The sequence below is a fragment of the Alosa alosa genome, chromosome 14 (assembly GCF_017589495.1).
Source record: "Alosa alosa isolate M-15738 ecotype Scorff River chromosome 14, AALO_Geno_1.1, whole genome shotgun sequence".
NCBI classification, from domain to species: Eukaryota; Metazoa; Chordata; class Actinopteri; order Clupeiformes; family Clupeidae; genus Alosa; species Alosa alosa.
Window position 1 is genome coordinate 17214748 of NC_063202.1, and position 23677 is coordinate 17238424.

The following is a 23677-nucleotide window of genomic DNA, read 5'->3' on the forward strand; positions in this document are numbered from 1 at the left end:
GCTCGTCATATCAAGGAAGTGTTCATTCATTTTTTTTTGAACAGTTGAAATGTACCGATACCGCTCACTCAGCTGATGTATTTAGCTTTGTAGATAACCATTTACGCAACTAAAGGAGAACAAAGTTAGTTCTAATATTTAAAAGATATAGAATAATGAATCGATGATCACTCTGTTCGCCCGCTGAAGTGTTTCCAGTGTCGCAGAGATCTGTGCTCCAAACCAAACCTGTACCTTTGTCAACGCTAGCTATTTGCAGATCATGCAAATTATTCGTTGCTCTGATTTAAGGATGTTTAACATCTGTTTTAAGATTTATAGTGAATAATTGTGATTGCTTTGCTAAATGGTTTTTCAATCACCGATTGCTTTGAAGTTGAACATAGTGCAGTGTAGGTCAACTATTTACTGCTAGTTGGCTAGCAAAAACATTGTCTTTACAAACATGGAATATCAAGAAACTGCAAATACAGTTGCCGATCGCCTTCTTAGCTACAGCAAAGATCCATCTGGATGGAAAGTCTGTAAAAAATCGGTGAGTAGATTATTTTTATTTCTCGATTCCTGATATTATAACGAGTTTGGTGACGTGTTATAGCGTGACATGACAGTGGTCCCCCTCCCCCCCTTGTTCTCACTTGCTGATGTGCATGACTGTATAAAACAGATAACTTACCCAGATTTGTTTTGGTTTAGAATGATGTTGCTGTTTATTGGCGGCCATCAACAGAATTTCCTGGGAATGTGTAAGTTTTTATATTTCTACAAGTTTGTATTGAGCGTTTTAATATGAATATGTTCAAGGTTATGCAGTCTTCTGCATATTAGCCTACCCAAGAAGTAGGTCTCCTAATGTTGGCATGAATTGTGTGTAGAACACTGCTATTTGGATGCTACATAAAATTCAGCATATATAATGCTATCAATAGGTACAAAGGTGAGGGTGTCATTAATGCTTGCCCAGAGAAGGTGTGGGAGTGCTTGAAACCAGAGCCCAATGGCCTTCGTGTCAAGTGGGACAGCAATGTCAAGAGGTTTGAGCTGCTTGAACAAGTCACTGAGGTAAATCCCACCACAGCTCAGAGACGGCTGACCTTTTTTTCCTAAGTGCTTCAAATAACTCCTTTATTGTTACACCAATATGACAACAGGAGAGGTCAATGTAATGGCTGTGAAAATGTGAGTTGTAGTACCTTACCTCTTCCAGTAATTAAATGTTGCATATACATATCAAGTTACAAAAACAATAACATTATTGCTCCATCACTATTGTTATAATACATAAACAAACTTAAAGAAGTTGCCTGCTTCACAACTGCACAGAACCCAGACAGTCTGCCCTGTTTCCCCACTCTGTCACAGGATGTCTCTGTCTGCAGAACTGTTACTCCTTCAGCAGCTATGGGTATTATATCACCACGAGACTTTGTAGATGTTATTTTAGTTAAGCAATACGAAGATGGCACCATAACTTCAAATGGTGCGTAATAAAGTTACTTTATTGTCTGATTTACATTTCTCTTCTTATGCTCTTTTGTTACAAGAAATTCTGTAAAAATGTTTAACGTTCTATTCTTAACCATCCACAGATGGTTTTTTTTTATCATATATCCTATGGGATGCATACCCTATAGCCTGTTGTACTGGTGTAGAAAATGTGTAAATACTTACAAGTATACATCAATGAGATAAAACAGGACATTGTAGAGCGTAATCTTTTACATACCCTTGTTTTCTTTCCTGACTTTGATTTTTCAAGTTATTTATTTGTATACTGCACCACTCTGAACTGAATAATCCTCTCAAGCAAATGTTTTGGTTTCACATGATAAGGCGTCATGATCCCAGATCATTTTGAATGTAAATCCATTATCTAAACCTAGCTGCCGCTGCCAGCCACCACTTCTGCTGTGCACAGTGCATGCATTCAGACCTGCCCACACTTGTCCGTCCGTTTGTCTGTCCCGTATTCACGCTTTGCTTTCGATTCCTTCAGCCACCCACGTAGGACACCCTGGCTGTCCTCCTCAGGCTGGCTATGTCAGGGGCTTTAATCATCCATGTGGGTGCTTCTGCGCTCCCATCCCCGGGTGAGTGGAGCCTGAGTCACGGTTGCCAGTGCTGACTGACGGCTTTCTGTAGTTACAGGGAGCGGACAGTGAGGGTCACCAGAGAGCCAGACACTAGTAGCATAGCATTAGATACTGATAAACACATTAGCATTGCTATTATACATGTACAAAGATATTTTGGCCTGGCTAATTATAGAAGTACCTTAAGGTTTTATTAGGATTTGAGCATGACATCAGAATTGCATAGGTTATTTTAGATCTAGACAATACAGTCATTTTAGGTTTGAAAATAGAAACACAGAAAGAGAGAAAGGAAAAGAGTTGTACTGATCTGTGGTGTGTGTGTGTGTGTGTGTGTGTGTGTCCTCTGCTCTACAGGGAACCAGGCAAAACCCAGCTCTTGAGCTTCTTCCAGACAGATCTGGGAGGCTTTCTTCCACGCTCTGTCGTGGACTCCTTTTTCCCGTCCAGTATGACTGAGTTCTACAGCAACCTCACGAAAGTGGTCAAGTCTCTGAAATAGCACAAGTAACTGCCATCCGTGAGGGAAAGCTGTCCACCCAACTGTCAGCCAGAGATTAGGAGACTTTTTAATGGTGCAAGCCTGAGAATATTTCCTAAAACAAGGTTTTATTGTGTCTAGTAAGGGAAAATCATTTTGTTTTCACCAAGTCAGTATAAGAACAAATGTTACCTCTGACTTTGTACTAACCTATACACATTGACAAATGTTAGCAAAATGATGTACTGTAAAGCATGAAATGTTGTTTTTTATTATTATTATTATTATTATCGAGAATCTGGACCAGAACGGGATATGATTAATTTTCTTAGATAATTTTAACTGCACAAACTACACGATCCTTTACATTTCTTGTGTATAATGAAATCCATTCCTTTTTTATAGATAATGATTCATATATGTTGCAGGTAATGATTCCTATATGAGGCATGCTCATACAGTCTACACAGGTTATATAAAGTGGGGGCTTAGCTCCACAAAACTTAAAAAAAAAACATATTTATCTGTTTGTTTCTGAATATGAACGGCATGATTCACACTACATCCTTATTGGTTCTTGTTTACATTTCAGAAATTATTGACAGAATTATGAAAGAATAGGAAAGGGAAAAGGGAGCATAGTCGTAAACATTCTCCATGTTATTTGGAATTCTACTGTATGGCCAGTCATGTTGTTTGGCGTGTAACTAGACCCATCTGCTGAGTGTGACCTCTGCCATTTACACTGTGATCATTGGTTTTTACGTAAGGGAGCATGACTGTCTGACCTAGTCTGTGTGTGTCTGCACCAATCAATGTTGTGTACTGTATCGTCAGTGATATGCATGACCTCAAACACAGTTGCTCAAACACGGAAGAGCCATATGTTCAGATGATGGGTGATAGCCTAGCCTAGCAATCCATCAATATTCTGTTACTGCCTGCTTTTTTTATAGTTGCTTTCTGTTGGGATTACTGTACCATGGCCTTGTTTTTGTGCCAAAAAAATGATATTTGTGTTGTTAGAGGTTCTGTCTCAGTTTGTCTGTGGTCAGTCACCACATAATGTCCTCAGTGATTATAAGTTAATACTTATTATCCAATAGTCATTGGTTTGGTAGGTTTGCTATTTCAGTATGTGTTGAATGCTGTGTTTGATTCCTCCACATTGAAATCGGTTGCTGCTATGGAAAGTGACTTACATGTACTGTTTGTTAACTCGCTGGTACCTGAAAGAAACCATCAATTCACCTCTATAAATCACTCCTGAGATTTTTGTATTTCACCAGCATCAATAATAAAAACAAAACTGTACTATCCACCAAGAGTGGTAGTTTGAGTGATGGTGAATGGCAGCTTGCTGTTTTGTTGATATGAATTTACACTCAAGACAAAGGTTTGAGTCATTTTATTTGATTGCATCCATAAATCCAAACATTTAACAAGCTTTATTTTGCTATTTTGTTGGAATTTGGGCCAAAAAAAGAAAAGTAACAGTGCTGCGCAAAACACATAAGCTCACTCACACATGGGGAGAGTTGGTTATCAGACATTTTCAGAAAAAATAACACATTTGATATCTTCTATCAATAGGTCTGAGGCGCATCTTGAGGATGTTTGTTGAACCAATCACATGGTTAGATGTATCAGTCTTTGGTCTGAAATGTTTGAGTCATGGGTGAGCTTCATTGAGACTAATTTTGAAGACCTCATATTTCACAGGATCCAAATCATATCACAGTTGTGGCAGACTTCTATAATTAACATGTGATATTTAAGGCATTTTTAAACAAGGCAATTCGTAGTTCATGGTTAAATACATATATATTTTTTTCTTAATGTGCTGTACATAGTCTGTGCAAATCTCAGAATTAAAAATAGGTAAACCTGAAATTGATCAAGTTTCCAAATATCCCTGAACATGACACCTGAACAGTACAAAAGCCGTGTTAGCAGAGTACCTTGAAATGCACCATATGTTAAAGTGCTTATGGCCACCCTTACCAGTTAGTGAAAAAAACATCCTCACACACTATAATCCCCTGTATGAGTGACCTAACTGGACAAACTGATCTAATATTTTTGAATGACCAAGTATGAATCTAGATTTCTGGACTTCTTTTTTTATTTGCCTTTGTTGAGTGTATGAGTAAGTAGTCGCTATGAGTGCGGTGATGTGTTGGCTGGGTGTGGTCACTCTGCTGTCTCCTTCGCTACGTCCTGCTCCTCTCGTTTCCGCCTGATGACGGTGGTGAAGGGCCCTTCTGGCAGACCCTTGATGAGGTTCCAGGCCTCAAAGCGCGTCAGGCCTTGCATACTCGAGCCTGCAATCTGCAACAGCTCATCCTGGACCTGCATCCCTCTTTGCGCGGCAGCACCACCTGTAGGTGAAAGCCAGTACTGTTAGCTAGACCCACCCTTTGTGCAGGCGTGGAGTTGTGTTATGCAATGTGTGAACACAACACATCACACGTCATGATGACAACTTTAGGTAGTTTCATAGATATACTGTACTGTAAAAATATTAAAAGTCGTACATTTTAGTTTACAGTGAACAGAGCATTAAGCATATGTTTTTTGTAATATTTTGTATGACTGAAGTCTCCTCACCTGTAAAGACCCTACTGACGGTCAGAGGCCTGTCTCCATGGATGGAGCCCTTTCCTCCCTCCACACTGAATCCAACTCCGCCCGCATTCTTTTCCATCTCCATCGTCAGAACTTCACCTGTCTCATCCTCTAGTGAGCAGAAGAGAGCAGGGGAGAGAAAGTGTAAGAACTTTCCTCATAAAAGAGGGCTATATCTGCCCAAACAAAGCTTAGTATAGAGCTCCGTTCCTACGGTCTATATTTACTCAGACGAAGCCGTGCCGAGTGAGTGCAAAGATCCGGGAGTGGCTGCGCTTGCTGCAACTCACCCGTGAAGCAGTTCTCTGCGCCGCTGCTGCGGGAGTCATTAGCAGCACTACTGCTGGCTGCACCGGTGCCATCGCCATCCCGGCTCTTACACACCACCACCACCGCCTGCCGGAGGCCTCGCGCTTGCCGCAGTGTCGCCGTGGCGTCGCAGTGGGTCACGTTCTTCAGCGTCTGCCCGTTGATTGACAGCACCTCGTCGCCCTTTTCGATGGTGCCCTCCTGTGCGGCCAGTCCAGCCGGGAACACTCGATGCACCTACACACACAAACACACACACCACACCACACACACACACACACTTTGATTTTGGTATGTTGCTTAACTGTAGTGGAGTGTGTGTGCTGAGCGGGTTTGTCACTCACTATTGTCGCCTTGTTCTCCCGGTCTATCCCACCAGCAATGCTAAAGCCTAGACCTGCTCCTTCCTCCTTGTGTAGGATCACCACGTGGATCTCCTCCAGTTGCTGCATGGATACAGAATAAGGACATTCAGGATTCATAGGGATGTTTTCCTCAGCACTTTTCAGAGACCTGCATGAGACTTTAGTCCATCTGACTCAGTTATAAATGAATATCCTGCAGGTGTGTGAATATTCTAATTCCATTACCAGTGTTTTAGAAGCAAAGCACGTTGTTATATACTGTAACATGTCAGAGAATCATTTGTATTTTTATGGAGTTTTATTCCTTCAAAATAACAGCTGGCTTTGGGACGACGTACAGATGGCTCTGTGCAGCAGCAGAGGTTTGTGAGGGCCAGGGGGGGAAAGAGCATCTTCCCTTCGCACACAGACACACACACACACACCAGACTGGCATTAACAGCTGTCTCTTCAACGGGCCCATCCCTATACCCATCCCTTACCCGCCCTGCCAGCGGACGGACAGCTGACGATTAGCCCCCCCCATCCCACCCCTGTTTTACAGAGGGTCGGGCTGAGACGCCTTTCAGAGTGAGCGCCTTCAGAGAGAGAGCGAGAGAGTGAGCGAGAGATGATGACACTTCGAGTACGGAAATATCTGCAGATGTTCTGTTTAGCTGCAGCCCAAGTACTCCTCAGGGAGGGAGAGAGTGAGTGAGAGAGAATAAAAGAGAGAGAGGGGGGCGATTGCTGCATGGAGGCTGAGGTTTTTGATTACCGCACTGCACGGAAATGAAGGCAGAAACACAATACACACCGTTTTTCTCCCCATCTCCCCGCCCTGAAAGCTTTTATTCCTGTAGGTAGCATGCACGTCTCCTCTCTGGCCAAGAGAGCTTTCAAATGCCAGCTGCACTCTGTCTTCAGTGCTAATGGTCCCAGTAGTGACATAATCCGAGTTGGTCTGGCTCCTGTGTCTACACCATGCCACAGCTTACACAATATTAAATAATAAAATGGCAGTTGGCTTTCCACCATGTTTGAGGGCAAACCGATAAACTGTAATCCACACAATGTAAGGCAGTACATGTATGTGTTTATATGCAGACACATTTGTATACAAATAAAAAACATACTATTTAATGTGAAATGCACGTTTATTTTCTATTGTAGTATGTCTATGCTTTATAATTACAACGACTTTGTAAAGAGTAACATGAGAGAGCAGGTTTACTTTCAGAGTGTCGTCGTCCAGAGCCTTGACCTCGTCAATCATCCGGTCTAGCTCCTCCTGGGGGATGGCGGAGATCATGGACTGAGCACAGGCGGAGGAGGCTGAGGTCTCACCTGGGCCGTCCTCAACCAACCGCCCGATGGTGCATTCTCTGAGCTCAGCCAGGCTGGAAGTCCAACACAAGAGACAGAGTGAGATCTTCAAACAGACCTTTGACTTACAGTCAGTGCAGTCCCCCCCCCTCTACCTGACATGGGAACATGCTTTAACAATTTGGTCTGCGTGTTCAAAGCATTCCACTTAAGATGGTTGCAGTTGTTCTTGGTGCCCGTTTTCTCAATTGGCAAAGCTTTGTTCAGTCTAGATAACAGATAAGTTGCTGGCATTCAGCTGTCCGTACACAGAACAGGAACTACAGATAAACCATCTGTTTAATCTTTCTGACAGTGCAAGAACTGCGTTTCCTCTCGGTGCTTTATGTAAAAGTCACAAAAAAGCCTCCCCCATAGAGGCTTGCCTCTGGCCTTAAACTTAAAAGAGTTGGACGTGGATCTTGATCTCATTTACCTCAGCAGTATCTCAGTATGATTTATGCAGTGGTAAACCCTGTGCATTGACTTGAAAGTGACACATGCCTTTTGCACCATTTGTTAAACACAATCTTATCTCGTAAGTGTCATATGGAAACATTAACCATATATATTCATGCGTACCTCACAGAGAATCCCTTCTCAGTGCCGTCAGCTGCGGGCGATAGGGGCCCCATGTCTGTGGAAGTATTCTCTTGGTCTTCAGACTCGGGTATCAATGAAGCATGAGTAGGCCAAGGGTTACCGGTCCTGACGCAAGGTGACTGAGGCAGGGACTGCATGGACCGCATCAGGGCATGGGACACCTGGTTGCTGAAGGACAGGATCTTCCCCAGGTTCTCCCCATCCAGGCCCCTGCTCCCGGTCGCCTCTGGAGATAGAGAGGGGGTAAGGGGTAAGCTCCGAGTCCTCAGGCTGGCCTGGTGAGCTGCATCGCCCTCGGATGCTGAGGGTTTGTCAGACAGGGTGCCCTTTGAGCTGCTGGCTCTCCTGGGGCAGTGAGTCGGAGTGGACGACTCTGCAGGGGAGGCTGCTTCCTGGTCTGCTTCCTCGGAAGTGGTTGCCTCATCTGCAGGACTGCTGGAAGGCTCCTCGGTGGGCTCCTGATCCAGTGTAGTTTCACTGACCTCTGGTTCTGTGTCCTTCGAAAGATCCTCAGAGGACTCCGTGTTCTTTGAAAGATCCCCAGCGGCCTCTGTGTCCTTTGAAAGATCTTCAGCAGCCTCTGTGTCCTTTGAAAGATCTTCAGCAGCCTCTGTGTCCTTTGAAAGGTCCTCAGCCACCTCTGTGTCCTCTGAGTCCTCAGGTGGCTGTTCGGAAGCAACCTCGGTGGTGATGGTAGAGGCAAATTCTGGGGTGACGGTAGAAGGCTGTGTCTCCTCTTTATCGACAATGTTTTTCAGAGCCGTTTGGCTCCTTCCTGTGTTATTTGCGTCAGAGGTGCGACTCTGGCGTGTACTTCTCTCAGAGGGAGAAACTGGTGTTGAGGCAGCCACTTTTCTGCTACCCCGCTCAAGCCCCTCTGCGCCGGAGAACGTCTCAAAAGAGTGGATCCTCTGTTTGATTGATGAGTTTGATGGAGTAGAGCGCAAATTTACACCGAATGTCCTGCTAACACTTGGGCTCTTCTTCTCTGTTGGTTTCAGCGGTTCCGAGGGAAGCTGCCCGTTCTTCTTCAGGCTTTTGCAGAACCACGTTGGCTTTGGGGCCACAGGGGGGCCCTTTTTACCACTGGGGGACTCCTCTGGCTTGGCTGTGGTCTCTAGCTCGGTGACGCCATTGGTGTCTGCCATTTCCATCAGTTCTGTCTCCACGTTGTCGGCCATGGTGGTGGTGGGGGTGGGGCTGGGCTGGTTCTCTGGACTGTCTGAAAGCCTGACCCAGGGGTCCTGCAGCTGGTCTGGGGTCGCCTCCACACGGGCCTGCCGTCTCAGGGCCACCCGCCGGTGGTGGCAGCAAATGTGGGTGGGCGACTCTGTACCTGAGTAGGAGCAACGCAGGATTAACATCCTATTTGCATGTTTTGATTACCAATAGTATCAAATAATGGACAGTCGTTTCACTACTTGATGCAGTTTACTGACTAGAAGATTGGAATCCTTGTCTACTTAAATTTTGAAGGTCAAAATTGTAGGTGTCAAAAGCATGCAACATTACGTATGCTGTGCGTAGTATGGTACAATTGTTATATATAAAAACAATATCAATTCAATGTGGAAAATGTCCATTTGGCTAGCAACCTATATGGTAATGTTCCTACCTGTTTCTCCTGGTAGGCTCTCGTCTTGGTTGGAGGACTCGATCACATCACAAGTGTCTCGGAATGAATTACTGAGAGCTGTTTTAGTTCCCCCTGAGTGCTCGCTGGTTTCCTGTAACACAAACAGGAAACAAGAACGATCTTGTCACATTCGCGCAGACCACAAAAGGTGTAGTAATGCAGCAGTCTAGCTTAGTGTCGACATGCATCACAGACACAAACTCAATACAAAGCACATCAACATGCTTTTGAAGCCCAGCAACAGAACAAAGTAATACCTGCCATCCCACTCAGTTCACCAACATCACTTTAACTCATAGTCATCACCAACATCACTTTAACTTAACTGACATTTAACAGGATAAAAAACACATCAGGCCATAACTCTAGCTGTCAGTCCAAAAGACATAGTCGTGCAACAAACATCATCCATTCAACAACATTGTGATGTGAACATACGTTTTTAAACACTAGCCTTGAAATCTTTACCAAAGCCTTGTATATTCTGCAGAAAAACTTCAAGCATGTGGACAGAAGACAGAAATACATCAGCGGTTATTTCTATGGGTCTATGACTTATATATGCAGAATGTAGTGTAGAAATAGTGCTATGCAGTGGAGGGTCTGCAAAAAGGCAGTTCGAAAGATGCAGACACAGATAATGCAAACACAGAGGATGCATAGTGTGAAGCAACATGTGATTGAAACTGGTTTGCACTGCGGTGAACCCGCTAAAACTGCCAACCTATTAAATACACCCTCTGTCAGTGAGAAACCATATAAGGGAAACGGTTTTTCAAATAGGCCTTCTTCCTCTTTTCACATACGTGGGTTACTGTGTGAATGGAGAAATCACCCACATGTTCTATCACAGGTTACTGTGGACAGTGTAGCCCAAGCTAAAGTGAAATGCCCTTTAAATTAGCAGTCTTGGTTATTTTCTGTGCACGCTGAATGAATATATTATGAATGTTTTGTAATGTTCTGTGCCTACTGTTCATAATGGTTATGAACCAGCAGAAGCCTTTTCCATTCAGGAAATGTACTCAAAATGTATTAAGTCTATGTGTTCCTGACAAATATACCATATTGAATGCTGATATGTTCATTTTTGTTGCTGCATGTGATAGCAATAAATTTAGTTGTGTTTCAAGACTATTTTTAGCCATGTGGCCCCTCCTGGCATTAAAACAAAGACACCCTCCCCTCCCCCAATGAAATGCTAATGTACTATCAGATCCACAAGACAAAGGATGTTACCTGGCTATACTGAATCCATGTGTCATGAAATGCAAATATATTCATGTTTGGTATCATTGTAAAAGTCTCAGTACAAGGGTTGCAATGATTTGATTGTGAGAATGTTTGGAACATTCTATAAGTGATATTTCTGATATATAAGATATTTCTCCTCATGTTCTTCAGATAGGTGTGAAGTAGGTGTGAGTAGGTGTGTCTGATGCCAAGTGGAGAACCAACCATGTTGGCTTGTTTTGGCGCCAAATTTCTTCCTTTTTTTAACCCATACAAAAGTGATTAACTTGCATTGTAAGAACTAGAATTGGAAGATGGAGAACTGAAGAAGAGAGAGGTTGATCCAACATGCCATGGCCTACAGACCATAGACCATTTTTACCCTCTCTGCTCGTAACAGAATAAACCTGATTCCTGAGTTTTCCTGAAGTTTGCCAGTCTAAGATTAATATTAAGTAATTATTCACCACAATTACTTTCACATGTGAGTTATTAACTGTTCCTGACCTGTTTGAAGGCTCGTTATGACTGTTCTGTGCATACCTGACAGCCGGCGGCCGAGGGCAGCAGATCCTGCTCCTTGACAGGCGAGCCCCGGCTGGACCCGCTTGTGTCGGTCAGCGTCTCCTCACTGGTCACGTCTTCCTGTCTGCAGTACCTCTTAGGTGGGGCCAGGGGTCTGCGCTTGGACCCCCTCGAGCTCCCAATGACCACATCAAGTGGCTGCTGACACGCAAAGTTCGCTGGAGAGTTGTAAGGCACGTTGTATTCATCATCGCTGTACGTGGGAGATAGTCGGTTACTAGATAAAACCTCCGGCCTGGTAATGGTGGTGGCGACAGCAGCAGCAGTGGTCATGGACACGTCCATGCTGTGGACGCGAGCCACGGGGTCGGTGTGCTGCTGGGGCAGGGTCCCGCCCGCCGGGCCGCACCGCTGGCTGTAGGCGCCCTCGCTGCAGGAGCGGGTCATGACCTTCTGGGCCCGCCGAGCGGTCAGCTGACTGAAGTTTCGCTCCAGACACCTCTCGCACTTCTGCTTCCCGTGGGGGCAGGGGTCCTGACACTTTAGGCCTGCAAACAGGAGACAGAGACAGGAAGTTGAGGACCTCTCGACAACGCAAGGACAGGAAGTACCAGTAGGGCCTATTTATGGGTTTTATTCTGATCAGTTACAGTAGCTTTTACTTTTGAAAATGAGAAAATAAAATATAGCACACAATTTAGGAGGGGATAGAAGAAAGGGAAGAAATATCCTCAGTACTTCACATTGGTTTATGATTATGAAATGTAATCAAACTTCTTGCCAACTACCACTCGGTGTTCATTAAGTGGAACAAAGTGCAGTATTACTTTGATATGAATCTATGAGTTCTGAAATGGCCAAGAACAGAGAAAAGGGCAGAAATGTTGCTTTAAAAAATCACTGCCAGTTTAGAATGGATAATGTTCACACTGCAGTGGTTATATGGGTTAAATAATACTGTGATCAGAGACAGTCTCTCTCTCTCTCTCTCTCTCTCTCTCTCTCTCTCTCTCTCTCTCTCTCTCTCTCTCTCTCTCCTTCTCTCTCTTGCCGGTTCTCTCTCTTCCTCCCACTGTCTCCCTCTCTACTTCAACGCCTCTTTTTGTGTTTATAATCATGACATTACCCTCCATGCTCCAGTGGCTCTTGTCTTTTTTCAGCTTGCTGTTTTCCACAGCTTGCGCAATCGCCTCATTCAGCTGCTGCTCAGAGACCTGTAGACACAGAGCAGAGTAGAATTAAACGCAGTCAGGGGCTGGTCTACAGTCAGTCTGGGTTGTCTGAGAAGAGGCTCTTGAGCTGGATAGAAGGCTGTGCCTGTGCCACCGAGTGTGAGTTCACGGTACGTACGTTTGGGTCGGGGTGGCGACTGATGATGACCTGAACTGGGCCTGGGTTACACTGGCTCAGAACCGTGTAGACGTCGTTCAGCGTCATGTTGCAGACCACCGTGTCGTTGATTTCCATAATTTCATCTCCGCATCTGAACAACAGACCATGGAGAGAGAGAGAGAGAGTGAGAGAGAGAGAGGGGTTTGAGAGGCAGAGTGGTGCGCCTGAGCAGATGCAGTTAGCTGGTGTGTCTGCGTCCCTTACCTGAGACGGCTGTCCATATGGGCCACAGAACCAGGGGACAGTGTGTGGATGTAGATCCCTGGGCAGCCCTCGGCAGAGGGCACACAGCATAGCCCGATACCCAGCCCCACACCAACCTCTGGAACACACACACATACGACATTACACATAAGCACAATGTCAATGTGCAAAAAAGTATTAAGTAAATGTAAAGATACTAGCCCCATATAATTTAAATTTGAGTTTAGTGAACGTTTAATTGGAAGAGAGCATGCTTCAGTGTAGGCTTAACGAGTCTTTTTTACAAATAATCCAAATATATTGTAGCTACCAACAAACCAGGACTGACCATTTCTACAGCCCTGGCCTCGCCCCACTAGCTATCGCTCTGGACGCTACACTACAGAGGGCCTCTGTGCGCCCCCTGGGCCAGCTGGGCTGGCTGTCCGTACCCTTCTGCAGCGTGATCTCCATCATGATGCGGTCGCGCGGCTTGGCCGGCGGAGGGTTGCCGGGCGGCAGCATGTAGTCGCTCATGTCGGCGCTGACCCGGCTGATGGCCGTGCTGGAGCTGAGGGAGCGCGAGCGGCACAGCTGGGCGACCTGAGCCTGGCTGCTGGACAGGGCCCCCACTCGCAGGCTGGTGCGCACCACCAGCGTCAACAGACCCTTCTTTATTTGCTGCGCAGGAAGAAGAGAGAGGGGAGGTGAGCCAGGGAGAGGGAGAGAGGGGGGGGAGAGAGAGAGGGGGGGGGGCGAGAGAGAGAGAGAGAGAGAGAGAGAGAAGAGGAGACTGTGTGAGAGCCTCTCACTCTAACCCAAGTCTGGCAACAGAGTCTCTCTATTTCAGCACCTGGGCTATACTAATAAATAGTGTGTATGCTGTTCACAGTGATACAATATAGCCATTTTCAGTTTCAGTACAGTTTCCAGCAATTGCATCAATACTTCCGTACTTAATCTGAATATTCATTATATACATAGCATAACAGAAATGGTGTTTTGCAATAGAGCTTTGGCCTCACTTTGAATCTCTGTAATGCTTCCTCATGGGTCAGTCCATGCAGAGATTCTCCATTCAGCTCCAGAATCTCATCCCCTGCAGAACATGCGAAACGGAACACAATAAGCGTACTGTGGCTAACGCACAGTGGCTGACCCCTCTTCATTCTGTTATTCCAGTTACGTGCTTTACCACCTGATTCATAACTAAGTACCCCAAATAACCCCATTAGACTACTAGTCCATGACCAGAGAAAACAGAAAAACTTTGTGTGTGCGTGTGTGTTTGTGTGTGTGTGTGTTCACGTGTGTGTGTATGCTCGCGTGTATGTGTCTGTGTGTCCGTGTTAGCATGTGTGGTGTGTTTGTGTGTGTGCTTGTGCGTGCGTGTGTTTGTGTGTGTATGTGTAGATGGTAGAGATATGAACTAATGGGGATGTTTTTCTTGTGTTGTACCTTCTTGAAGTCTTCCGTCTGCGGCTGCGGCTCCTCCAGGGAAAATGGTTTTGACGTAGATGCCCATTGGCCCATACATGCTGTCTCTGCCCCCAACGATGCTGAAGCCCAGCCCCTGGATAGCCGGTAGAAAGGGTCAGTTATATAGCTGCCACAATTTAAGGTTATCAAACAGTCCCAAAGCTATCACAGAAAAGTAGTTCATTTCACTGATCTTACTTCAAGTTCATATGTGGCACTTAAAGAGTTAATCTTTGGTACCTCTTTACAACCTTAATTGCCCCCCTTTTGTGAGATTAAGTATACTTTCCTCAAACTGTTTTTTGCAAGCTTATAAACTGTAAACAGAACCCTATGCTACTGAAATCAGCTCTGTTTAAATGGAACACAGTGGTGTCGTTACCTTGCCATGACCCTTCATAAGCACAATGTTGCAGATGATGAAAGCTTGGGCACTGCTACTGGAGTGGACAAGGTGTGCTGAACTCAGGGAGCGAGATGGCTTGGAGACAGCCTTCAAACAGACAGGTCAGGAACAGAGTTACATTTTACATTTATTAATTTAGTAGACGCTTTTATCCTTATCAACATATTACATAATATGTCAATTATATTACAAGGGCCATTCTCCCCAGAACAACTCGGGGTTAAGGGTCATTGTGCCTTGCTCAAGTCACTGGTGGAAGCCAGGAATTGAACCCACAACTTTTCAGATTACTGCATGCTACACTAGCACCGCCCCAGACAATAATTCACATCCAGCAACAAAAGTGTATCAACATGGCACGTTTGTGAGGTAAACGGAGAGTTAATACATTTTGAGTACATTTCCTGAATGGAAAAAGCCTTCTGCTGGTACTTCAGCATCTGTTCTTATGGCCCTGAACTTCCCACAAGAAGCCATTACGTAATTAGGACATAATCACATCAGGGTGCATGAAATTACTGAGAGAAGACAATGGCCAGGTCTGTGTTTTGTTCTGTTGCTGGGACGTTATTGGATTTTGTCATCGGCACATGATCTGTTGCTCTGCTGCTAAAACGATGCTCCAGTTCAAGACCCAGAGCCAATGCAGATGTTGTTGGCTCACCTGTGACGCTCCGTGTGGGAATTCTAACTGTTGGGAAAGAGACTTCCTGTTCCCGTACAATCCGGCCCCTGCGTGAGGGTGACTCCGATACAGCTCCGGCGTCTTCATAATGATGGCATCCAAGTCTCCGATCCAGTAAGGGTGCACACCTAACACAGTAACGGGTAACGGCAATAACACAAGCATGGGTGTTAGAAATGACACTGAGCAGTGCTCATCAGTGACTCTGTGAGATGGGACTGTGAAAGACCATCTGCAGGACCACCATGATGGCAGTGGGCGGGTTTGGCTGCGCCTCTTAGGGCACGCGGTGTATTGTGATCTCCTGGTCCCTCTGAATGTGATGAATCAGTGAATGCCATGCGAATGAGAGTCTTGTCTTGTTTGTGGCCGGTTCTCCTTCTGCATTTGTTGTGGTTTGCTTTTTTCCTTGTTTGTAAATACTCTAGTGTGTACTACATTATGGTGTAGGTGTACGTCACTGGCAGAATCAGAGTGCGTGCTCTTACTGGCGGTTTGGCCTGGCGAGGTTTGGTCTGTGGTCTCAGTCTCGAAGCTCTCCCCACTGTCCTCTGTGACCTCTACGATGGGAATCTGGTCGCCATTGAACAACAAAGTCATTCTCACAACAAAACAACGGGTGATTTACTCACAACACTTGGGGACTTGAATGCATTGTAAATGAAACAATTACATTTCGTCCAGATTTTTTTTTTCCTTTTGCAGTATTTGATGTAAGCAGAAAAAGCCATCCATCATGGCATGGAATGAAACCATTGGTATGAAACCTCGAGATGTGCTCTCATTAGTTTATAGACCCTTTCATCAATTAAAAACAAAAACAATGCTTGAACGTTCTATTTGGGCCCCAATCTACTTCCTCTACATTAAGATAACATATGGAATGTTAAAAAGGAAGTCTTGTGGGGCCAACTATGATGCTGATAATGGAACTCTCTTGAAAGGGTCCATAGCCAAGGAGACCTGTGTCTCGTTTGGTAATTAAGAAGATGGATGGAGCTGAGGATACCCACCCTAAGGTTGCTGGGTCCCACCGCCTCCTTGTCTCCATAGCTGAGGCTGGACTGAGCGTCTGCAGGATTAGCTGAGGCCGTGGGATGTAAGCTGCCGTTGGTCGAAGGAGGAACATCCTGCTGTAGACAAATACATTTGAATGTTTTCAAAATGTCAGAATGCTTCAGCTCACAGCAGTGTCTGTCAGTTTATCCACTGTCTGTTCTTGCAGTCATAACCCCCTGGATAAAGTTGAGCAGTATAATATAGATCTAAATCAGAAACAATAGTGGCCTTCTGTAAGGCGATATTTGCATATTCTTCTTTTAAGCTTTCTGAAGGAAAGTCTTGACTAAATAAATAGTTGTTGACTAGTTTGCTGTTGTGAAAAGGAGGCAGTCAGTGGAAACAGAGTGGTACGGTCAAGCATTAATGTTTCAAATCAGTCTTCTGTAGTTGGCTGCATGCTTTGCCTCAGTAAACAACACCATTCCAATTTTTTTCAAGATCTGCCGTTTCTGCATAATTTCATAAGCACATTTTATATATAAACAGCCATGTGTTTCTAAAATGTGCTCATGAAATTATGCATAAACGGCAGATTTGGGTTGTTGTTTGCGCTCTTGGTCTATTTTCCACTCCCTTTTGACAACAGAGAGTTTGTTTTGAACATTCCCTTCTGTAATGAAGCCCCCATTCATTGCATATCGTGTGGGAAGCTAGCGTCTCCCCTTGCCTGCTGGTTCTCTATGTTGTTGTTTTTTTTCTGTCGGGGGTCTGGTTGGATTGCTGGGGAAGTGGGAGGGAATGTACTGCTGAGAGCAGCCCTTACATCAGTGGAGCTCTTTATGTGAACAGCGGTCAGCGCCAGCTCCCTCCCAGCTTCTTCCCTTGTCTGTGCATGGCCATTTATGATCTGCCCATTAAACGGGGCCAGCTTGATCCCAGGTTCAACGCTACGGTCCCTGGGGGTCAGAGGAGAGGAAACAATCAGCTCCATTAGTTCACTTTACATAGGCTGCTGTGCTGCAGTGAGCTCTTGTTCTCCTCAAAAGTGCCAGTGTGTGACCTTTACCTGAGTCGGTCCTCGCTGGCGCGCGCCTGGCAAACACTGAGGTCTTTGTCGAGCGCGCGGTGCCTGTTATCACCCGTCTGAGGTCCCAGACCCTCCTCTCCAGTCGCGACACACATTCTCCAGATACTGCTCTCCTGTTTCAATAAAGGCATCCTGGTGTGAAACACAAGGGCTCTCCTATTTTAGGTCATAAAGAGTCGGCTTTATGACCAAATGAAGACCTTAAGCAGACCTTTTGGCAGCTGAAAATGTATATGACAGAAGTACTTTAATAGCCTATGGGTGGATATTATCTGTAATACTATGCTTGAGTAACAACTATTGTAAAGAATTGATCACTGAAAAGTAATAACATGACAAAAGGGAACTTAAAGCTAGAAAAAAATGATAAGAGTTTAAGCTTTATTCAACTCTGACACTAAAAGACAGCATCTGGCTAAATCAATATCATTCACTGATTCCAGCACAATTTCTCAACAGATGTTAGGCAATGTTGCCTCTTTGAGACAGAACAACTAGTACAACCGTGGGGCTCTGCTGTGTCTCTCAATAGCCACGCTGGCGTTTTGGCTGCCGCCTCTGCCTGTGACACACACACGCACACACCCACACACACACCCACACACACACCCACACACACACACTGTGTGCAAAATGTGCTATCGGCATATCAAGCAGATTTCCAATGGGCCTTAGCTACAGACCTGCTGTTTGGCAGGATCTGGTGGCCATGACATCACTGGAATGTCTTATGAGACCTGCGCACGTCGCAGTCAGCTCTCCCTCCGCATCCAAACAAAAACCTCTTTTGTGTAAATCAAATGAGTGCAGAGCAACCCCTCATGTTGAGGACATGTGATCATGATTCAGTTTACAGGACAGCGCCACAACAGCGCCACACAGACCGGGTAGAGGACACAAACTTCTGCAAGTTACTGCCTCTGTTTCGCATTAGTAGTGTAGCAATCGGCTGCACACAGTCTTAAAATGTTGTTTCAAACACAAGGCGGTGTTTCAACATTTCATCAACATATCTGGTCTCTTTTGGTTCTGGGGTGTAAAAAACACTGCAGACAGCTGCACAGCAGAAGCTCCAAATAACTGCTTCCAGCCATTCATCAAAAAACAAATAAAAAAATCACATCACCCCTGTGGAAACATTGCATTGTTGTTTTGTTTTTAGTTTGAGGTAAATGCTTACTTGACATGCCCATAGCAGTTTATACTGACAGGAGTAACCAATCATGTGCAGTACAACTTAGTAAAAATGTCAGCCATACCTTTATGGAGAAGGACCTTCTCATGCTCTTCTTGCTGTCCTCTGCTCTGTGCTGTGCTATAGGCAAACGTGCCTGTTGGGTGGTGGTGGTGGTGGTGGTGGGTTTGGCTGTGATGGTGGTGCTTGGAATGAGGATGAACTCCGGGCAGTGCGGCGCTCCATCCTCAGGCTTCCCCCAGGTCCTCTCCCTGTCCGCCTCCCACGCCGTCTCGCTGTACCTCTCGTCCGGGCTAGAGCCCTCGTCGCTCGTCTTGGAGTTGCAGAGGATGAGCGAGCGCGACAGGATGGCCAGCTTCTTGGAGCGGTGGCCTGCCCTCCCCAGGCCGGCCCCGTGGTGGGCCCCTCCGCCTCGGAGCTCCATCCTCCGGGCCGCGCTGCTGGCCGCCGCCTTCCGCCGGTGCGGATGTTGGTGGTAGTGCTGATGGAGATGATGGAGGGTGTATCTGGGAGGCACGTCCGCCGCCGACGAGGACGACGATGATGGGCTCCTGCCGGACTGCAGGGCTAATGGATGAGGACGCTCTGTAGAGCAATTAGAAAATTCAGTTAGGAGAGCACGCCGCGCAGGGCAGGGCTGGGCTAGAACTGCATCTGCCTGCCTGTGTCATAAGTGTTCAGAGAGAAAGTGCCGAGGCTGTGGCCAGATAAGAGCTCTTTTCTTCCCTCGGCCAATCGGCCCATCACCTCATGACTTGCTCCTCGGCCCTGAAAGGTCTGCAGTCAGCCATGGCGCTGCAGAGTTCCCTCACGTGTCTCCCAGAGCTCCAGAAATATCTCAGGCAGACACACCAGCTAAACATACTGATGTCAGGTTATAGAGGATGCGTGTCAGTAATGTTTTCTAAGAAATACATAATGCATTACATTTTTTCGAAGAAATCTGAGAATCTATTCAAGGCAAAGTCAACTTTTTGGTTGGGAGCCCAGAAGCACATTGTTTGAAAGGATGCTGTCTTTTGCATTATTGATGATAGACTTTATGCGGAGTGCTACCTAATTCATAGAAACATTTAAAGGGTTCTGAGAGAATGCTGCATTAATTGAGCTGCTTTGCTATTAGGGAGTTTGACCATGAAGTTCACCAACAGTTTAGAACCTGTCATTTTAACTGCATTTTTGTACGGCCTTCCCGCTACTAACTCCAACAGGGACAAGTCAAGAAAGCATCCCCATTTCCTGGTCTCAGTATTCAATGTATATTTTTTGCAGTGCCACGTGTATTCTGGCTACTGTAATCCAACAGCAATGCAATTAAGAGTCTTTAGGCGGCCAGGATATACATTAAGGCTCTTAAATGGGAATGTAAATGTTCCTACATAACAGAGTGCAGCTGAAATGTAATGGTGTGTGACACATTCTCAACTCCACTTTCTCACTTTCTCGAGACTCAGCTTTGAACTGTATAGCTTGCAAGAATGTCAAATCTGATACAGTGCTGAGAGAGAGGGAGGGGGGCACTCAGAACCCCAAACACCTCACATGCTGCCTGTCTTCATGGGAAATGTCTCATTATCCCCATTCTCTGTCCCAGTGTGCATATGAAAATTGAAAGAGTGCTTCCTGACTTGAGTGTCCCCCACCATCCCCCAGCACAAAGAATATTATGACAGACCCAACTACCGGCCGCCACATTTTGTCAGCACCACAGCAGAACTCCCTACTTGCATGTCCTGCCCAGTGTTTGGACTGGCAGATGACCATGCTCTCTCTCTCTCTCTCTCTCTATCTATCTCTCTCTCTCTCTCTCTCTCTCTCTCTCTGACTTCAAATGCTACACAAACACTCCTGTGTTCTAAGAATAATGTAACACGCTGGTGCGCTTTAAGTTACGTGTCTGTGGGGAGCCCCACAATCCAGCCTCATTAGCCACACAGATGTAAATCTAGTGGACACATGGCTGCACCACCACTGCGCGGCCCCCACCGGGGCTGTAAATAGGTGGGGGTGAGCCCTCTAAGTGCATTAGCGGTGGGGTTGAGTACATGGTGGAGGTGTGGAAGTGATTTCTGTTGGGACATTAGCACTGAGCATATAGCTGACTGAGCTCTGGCAGCAGCTAGAACCTCAGATCCATTTGCCAAATGTGTTGTTCATGGTATAGTTTCAGCTGGGCAAGGATCACAATTTCTGCTCACTTAACATTCTGTGGTGACTGCTGAAGTGTGTGTTTGTGTCCATTTTTATTTTGTTTTCCAACAGGCTCTTGTGTCAAAACAAGTGCTTGGCTAATACGGTATGAAATGATCTGAGAACTGTTTCGGGAAATTTTACATTAAATGAATGAGAATTCCTAAACCTTCCAAACCTGTGTCTGTAAAGTTTCTGACCATCCCCAGTTTATTTTTAAGCTGGGAACCAGCTTTAGTTTTACGTAATGACTTCTGCCGACCTTTTATGTGCTGGATTCATTTATGCCCTGTGCTCTGACTCTGACTTTCCCTTCAAGTACGCCTCTAATATTGAGGTAATGGCACACAGCAGTAATATTGTTTTGTTTAAAAACTTTGGAGTCAGAAAAGAGTGTGGGAGAGAGAGAGAGAGAGAGGTGGGGGAGAATGAGAGAGAGAGAGAGAGAGAGAGAAAGAGACTGTAAGCATTACACAAAAGACACATTTACTGCCTTTAGCTGCAGTGATGATGAGTTGGCACAGGGGCAGGACATCAAACAGAGCTCCAGTCTGGGAGAGGGACATGGCCCACCCCTCCCCAGGGCTCAGAGACCGTCGCTGGCTGTTTGCTGTGTATAAGTTGGTCTTTCCACTGGAGGAGGCCATGTCTTCAGATTAAGAGACGCATCCTGTTTAAAGGAGACCATGCCAATGTGTGAACTGAGTCTGGCCCTCAGCAGCTCGTCAGAGGCCTGCTGGCTACTGGAAGCCTCTCCCCGGTGCCAGGGTTCGTGTCATGGTTCTTCGAGGAGAGGGAACATCATGTAGCTTCCAGGGGAAGGAGCGTGATGAGTTGCTAATGAGTTACTGCCATCTTCTGATTTCATTTCATAATCTGGATGTTGTTTGGTTGCTGGACGCCTTGCTTTTGTTTATGCGCACATGTTTTCCATCAAATGGCAAAATTGCTCCTGGCAACTCCTGTGCCTCTTGATCAGGAAAAGGAAAGGACTTTTATCTTTTTTTTATTTTTGTAATTTTCTCCGACATCTACCTGAGTGCAGCCATTTTCCATGATTTTGTTTTACCCAAGATCCACCTGTCCAGTGCTGCAATTGGTCACCTTACTCCATAGAGATGTTTACACTGTGCATTTAAATTCCTCTAAACCAACATACATAAATAATCCATGTTTACTGAATCCTTTACAGTGCTGGCAAAGCTGTGAACTTTGACTCAAACATAAGACTATTTTCTTCACCAACTACTGAGAGGATGGTGCATTACAGTGGAATATTTTGACCATGTTATGGTAATGATAATTCTGTCTGTCCGATGTATCAACAACACACACACACACACACACACACACACACACAACCTCCAGCAGCAACAGCCTGCTTTAATTATGATAAATAAAGATTCCCCATTGTTTTACTGTCTCTCTGAGTATGATAGCCTACTAATAACTACAAACTACTGTGACCACACTAACAAAGGTCAGAATGTTCCTTAATGTTTACATGAAGATGTGCTAACAGTGTGAAGGTATAACAGAGTTGGCCTGAGACTGGTCCACTGATCTCCAAATATTATTATATGTAAGAAATCAATAGTTAAATTCTACTTGAATATTATGTAATGTAATGTCACGTGACATAATTTATCACTGAGGCTGTAAGATGTGGTGTCTTTGATAAAAGTCCCCTAATAAAAAAAATCACTTTGTTTTTTTGAATGGTTTCTCTGCAAATATTTCTTAATGGAATACAAACAAACGTTAAATGGTGAACTAATGCAGATCTAATGAAAGGCAAATTACTTACCGAAACTGATCATTTCTCTCATCTTAATATCCACTCATGCCAAAGATAGCTGTTTCAACAGCCTCCCAGTCTTCACCTTGAGACAGTATCCAGTGCAGTCGGAGAAATTCAGTGTAAAGGTGATGAAGGTGTTTCTTTCTGTCAAGTCCCCTTAGATGGCCACAGCAGCAGAGGCTCTCAGCGCCTTAGATTGGGCCATTTGTAACTACCGCCCACCCTCTCTCTCTCTCTCTCTCTCTCCCTCCCCTGCACCCTGTAGCACACAAGACCTCTCTCAAGCTCGGCCACCGAATCACAGCCCCTTCCTGTCCTACCCAGAGGAGAGAGGGAGGGAGAGAGGAGAGGAGAGAGGGAGGGAGAGAGGGAGAGGAGAGAGGGGAAAAAAGAAAAACAGAAACTTTCCCTGGGAGTATATGACCTCACACCTACTCTGTCGTTTTACAATGCTGTTAGTCTTTCTCTGTGTGCCACCAGCCAGTGTGTCACCAGCCTTTTTCCAACAAGTGCTGAATATTGGATGCAGTCTTCTCTCTCGATGTATTTAAATAGTGTTTTGGTCTGCATGTGCTAAAGAGGACTGTACTGTGACTTCAGCACATCATTTAGCTTACATTTACATGCATGTGAATATTACATTACATTTGGCTGACGCATTTTTAGCCAAAGCGACTTACATATGTCAACTATATTACAAGGGATTACATTGTCCCCGGAGCAACTTGGGGTTAAGTGCCTTGCTCAAGGGCACAACAGTGGTAGCCGGGAATTGAACCGACAACTTTCAGGCTACTGCACGCTAGCCCAGTTCCTTAACCACTACACTACCACCGCCCACATATATGTTTTGTTGTCATTTCAAATGAATGAAAAAAAGCATATTCTTTAGTATAAAATGATGCAGTTTTTTGCTATATTCATGTAATATTTAATAGGTATAGGTAATAGGTAGATAGGTATGAATGTGAAGGACAAGCTAACGCACCTGTAATTTCTACCACCCAAGCTATTGTGTCTGTCTGCTTGATAGATTTCTC

General features: G+C 45.2%; 2 protein-coding genes across 2 annotated transcripts; one reads left to right on the forward strand and one right to left on the reverse strand.

Moving 5' to 3' along the window:
- The first annotated feature begins 6 nt into the window (after positions 1-6).
- stard5 (StAR-related lipid transfer (START) domain containing 5) lies at positions 7-3895 on the forward strand. The gene is made up of 6 exons (XM_048262958.1): positions 7-535; positions 697-746; positions 930-1062; positions 1363-1480; positions 1997-2090; positions 2451-3895. Exons 1-6 carry the CDS (start codon positions 446-448, stop codon positions 2593-2595), a joined length of 630 nt encoding a protein of 209 aa, XP_048118915.1. The 5' UTR covers positions 7-445; the 3' UTR covers positions 2596-3895.
- A 72-nt stretch (positions 3896-3967) lies between these two features.
- il16 (interleukin 16) lies at positions 3968-22812 on the reverse strand. Its single transcript, XM_048262957.1, has 22 exons — positions 22644-22812; positions 18711-19231; positions 17431-17564; positions 17188-17320; positions 16376-16495; positions 15851-15935; positions 15342-15490; positions 14654-14764; positions 14251-14365; positions 13818-13891; positions 13245-13473; positions 12814-12931; positions 12568-12700; positions 12344-12431; positions 11236-11765; positions 9439-9550; positions 7803-9159; positions 7090-7255; positions 5856-5957; positions 5493-5748; positions 5185-5313; positions 3968-4955 (listed from the first exon to the last, which is right to left on the reverse strand). Exons 1-22 carry the CDS (start codon positions 22663-22665, stop codon positions 4768-4770), a joined length of 4872 nt encoding a protein of 1623 aa, XP_048118914.1. The 5' UTR covers positions 22666-22812; the 3' UTR covers positions 3968-4767.
- Positions 22813-23677: the final 865 nt, after the last annotated feature.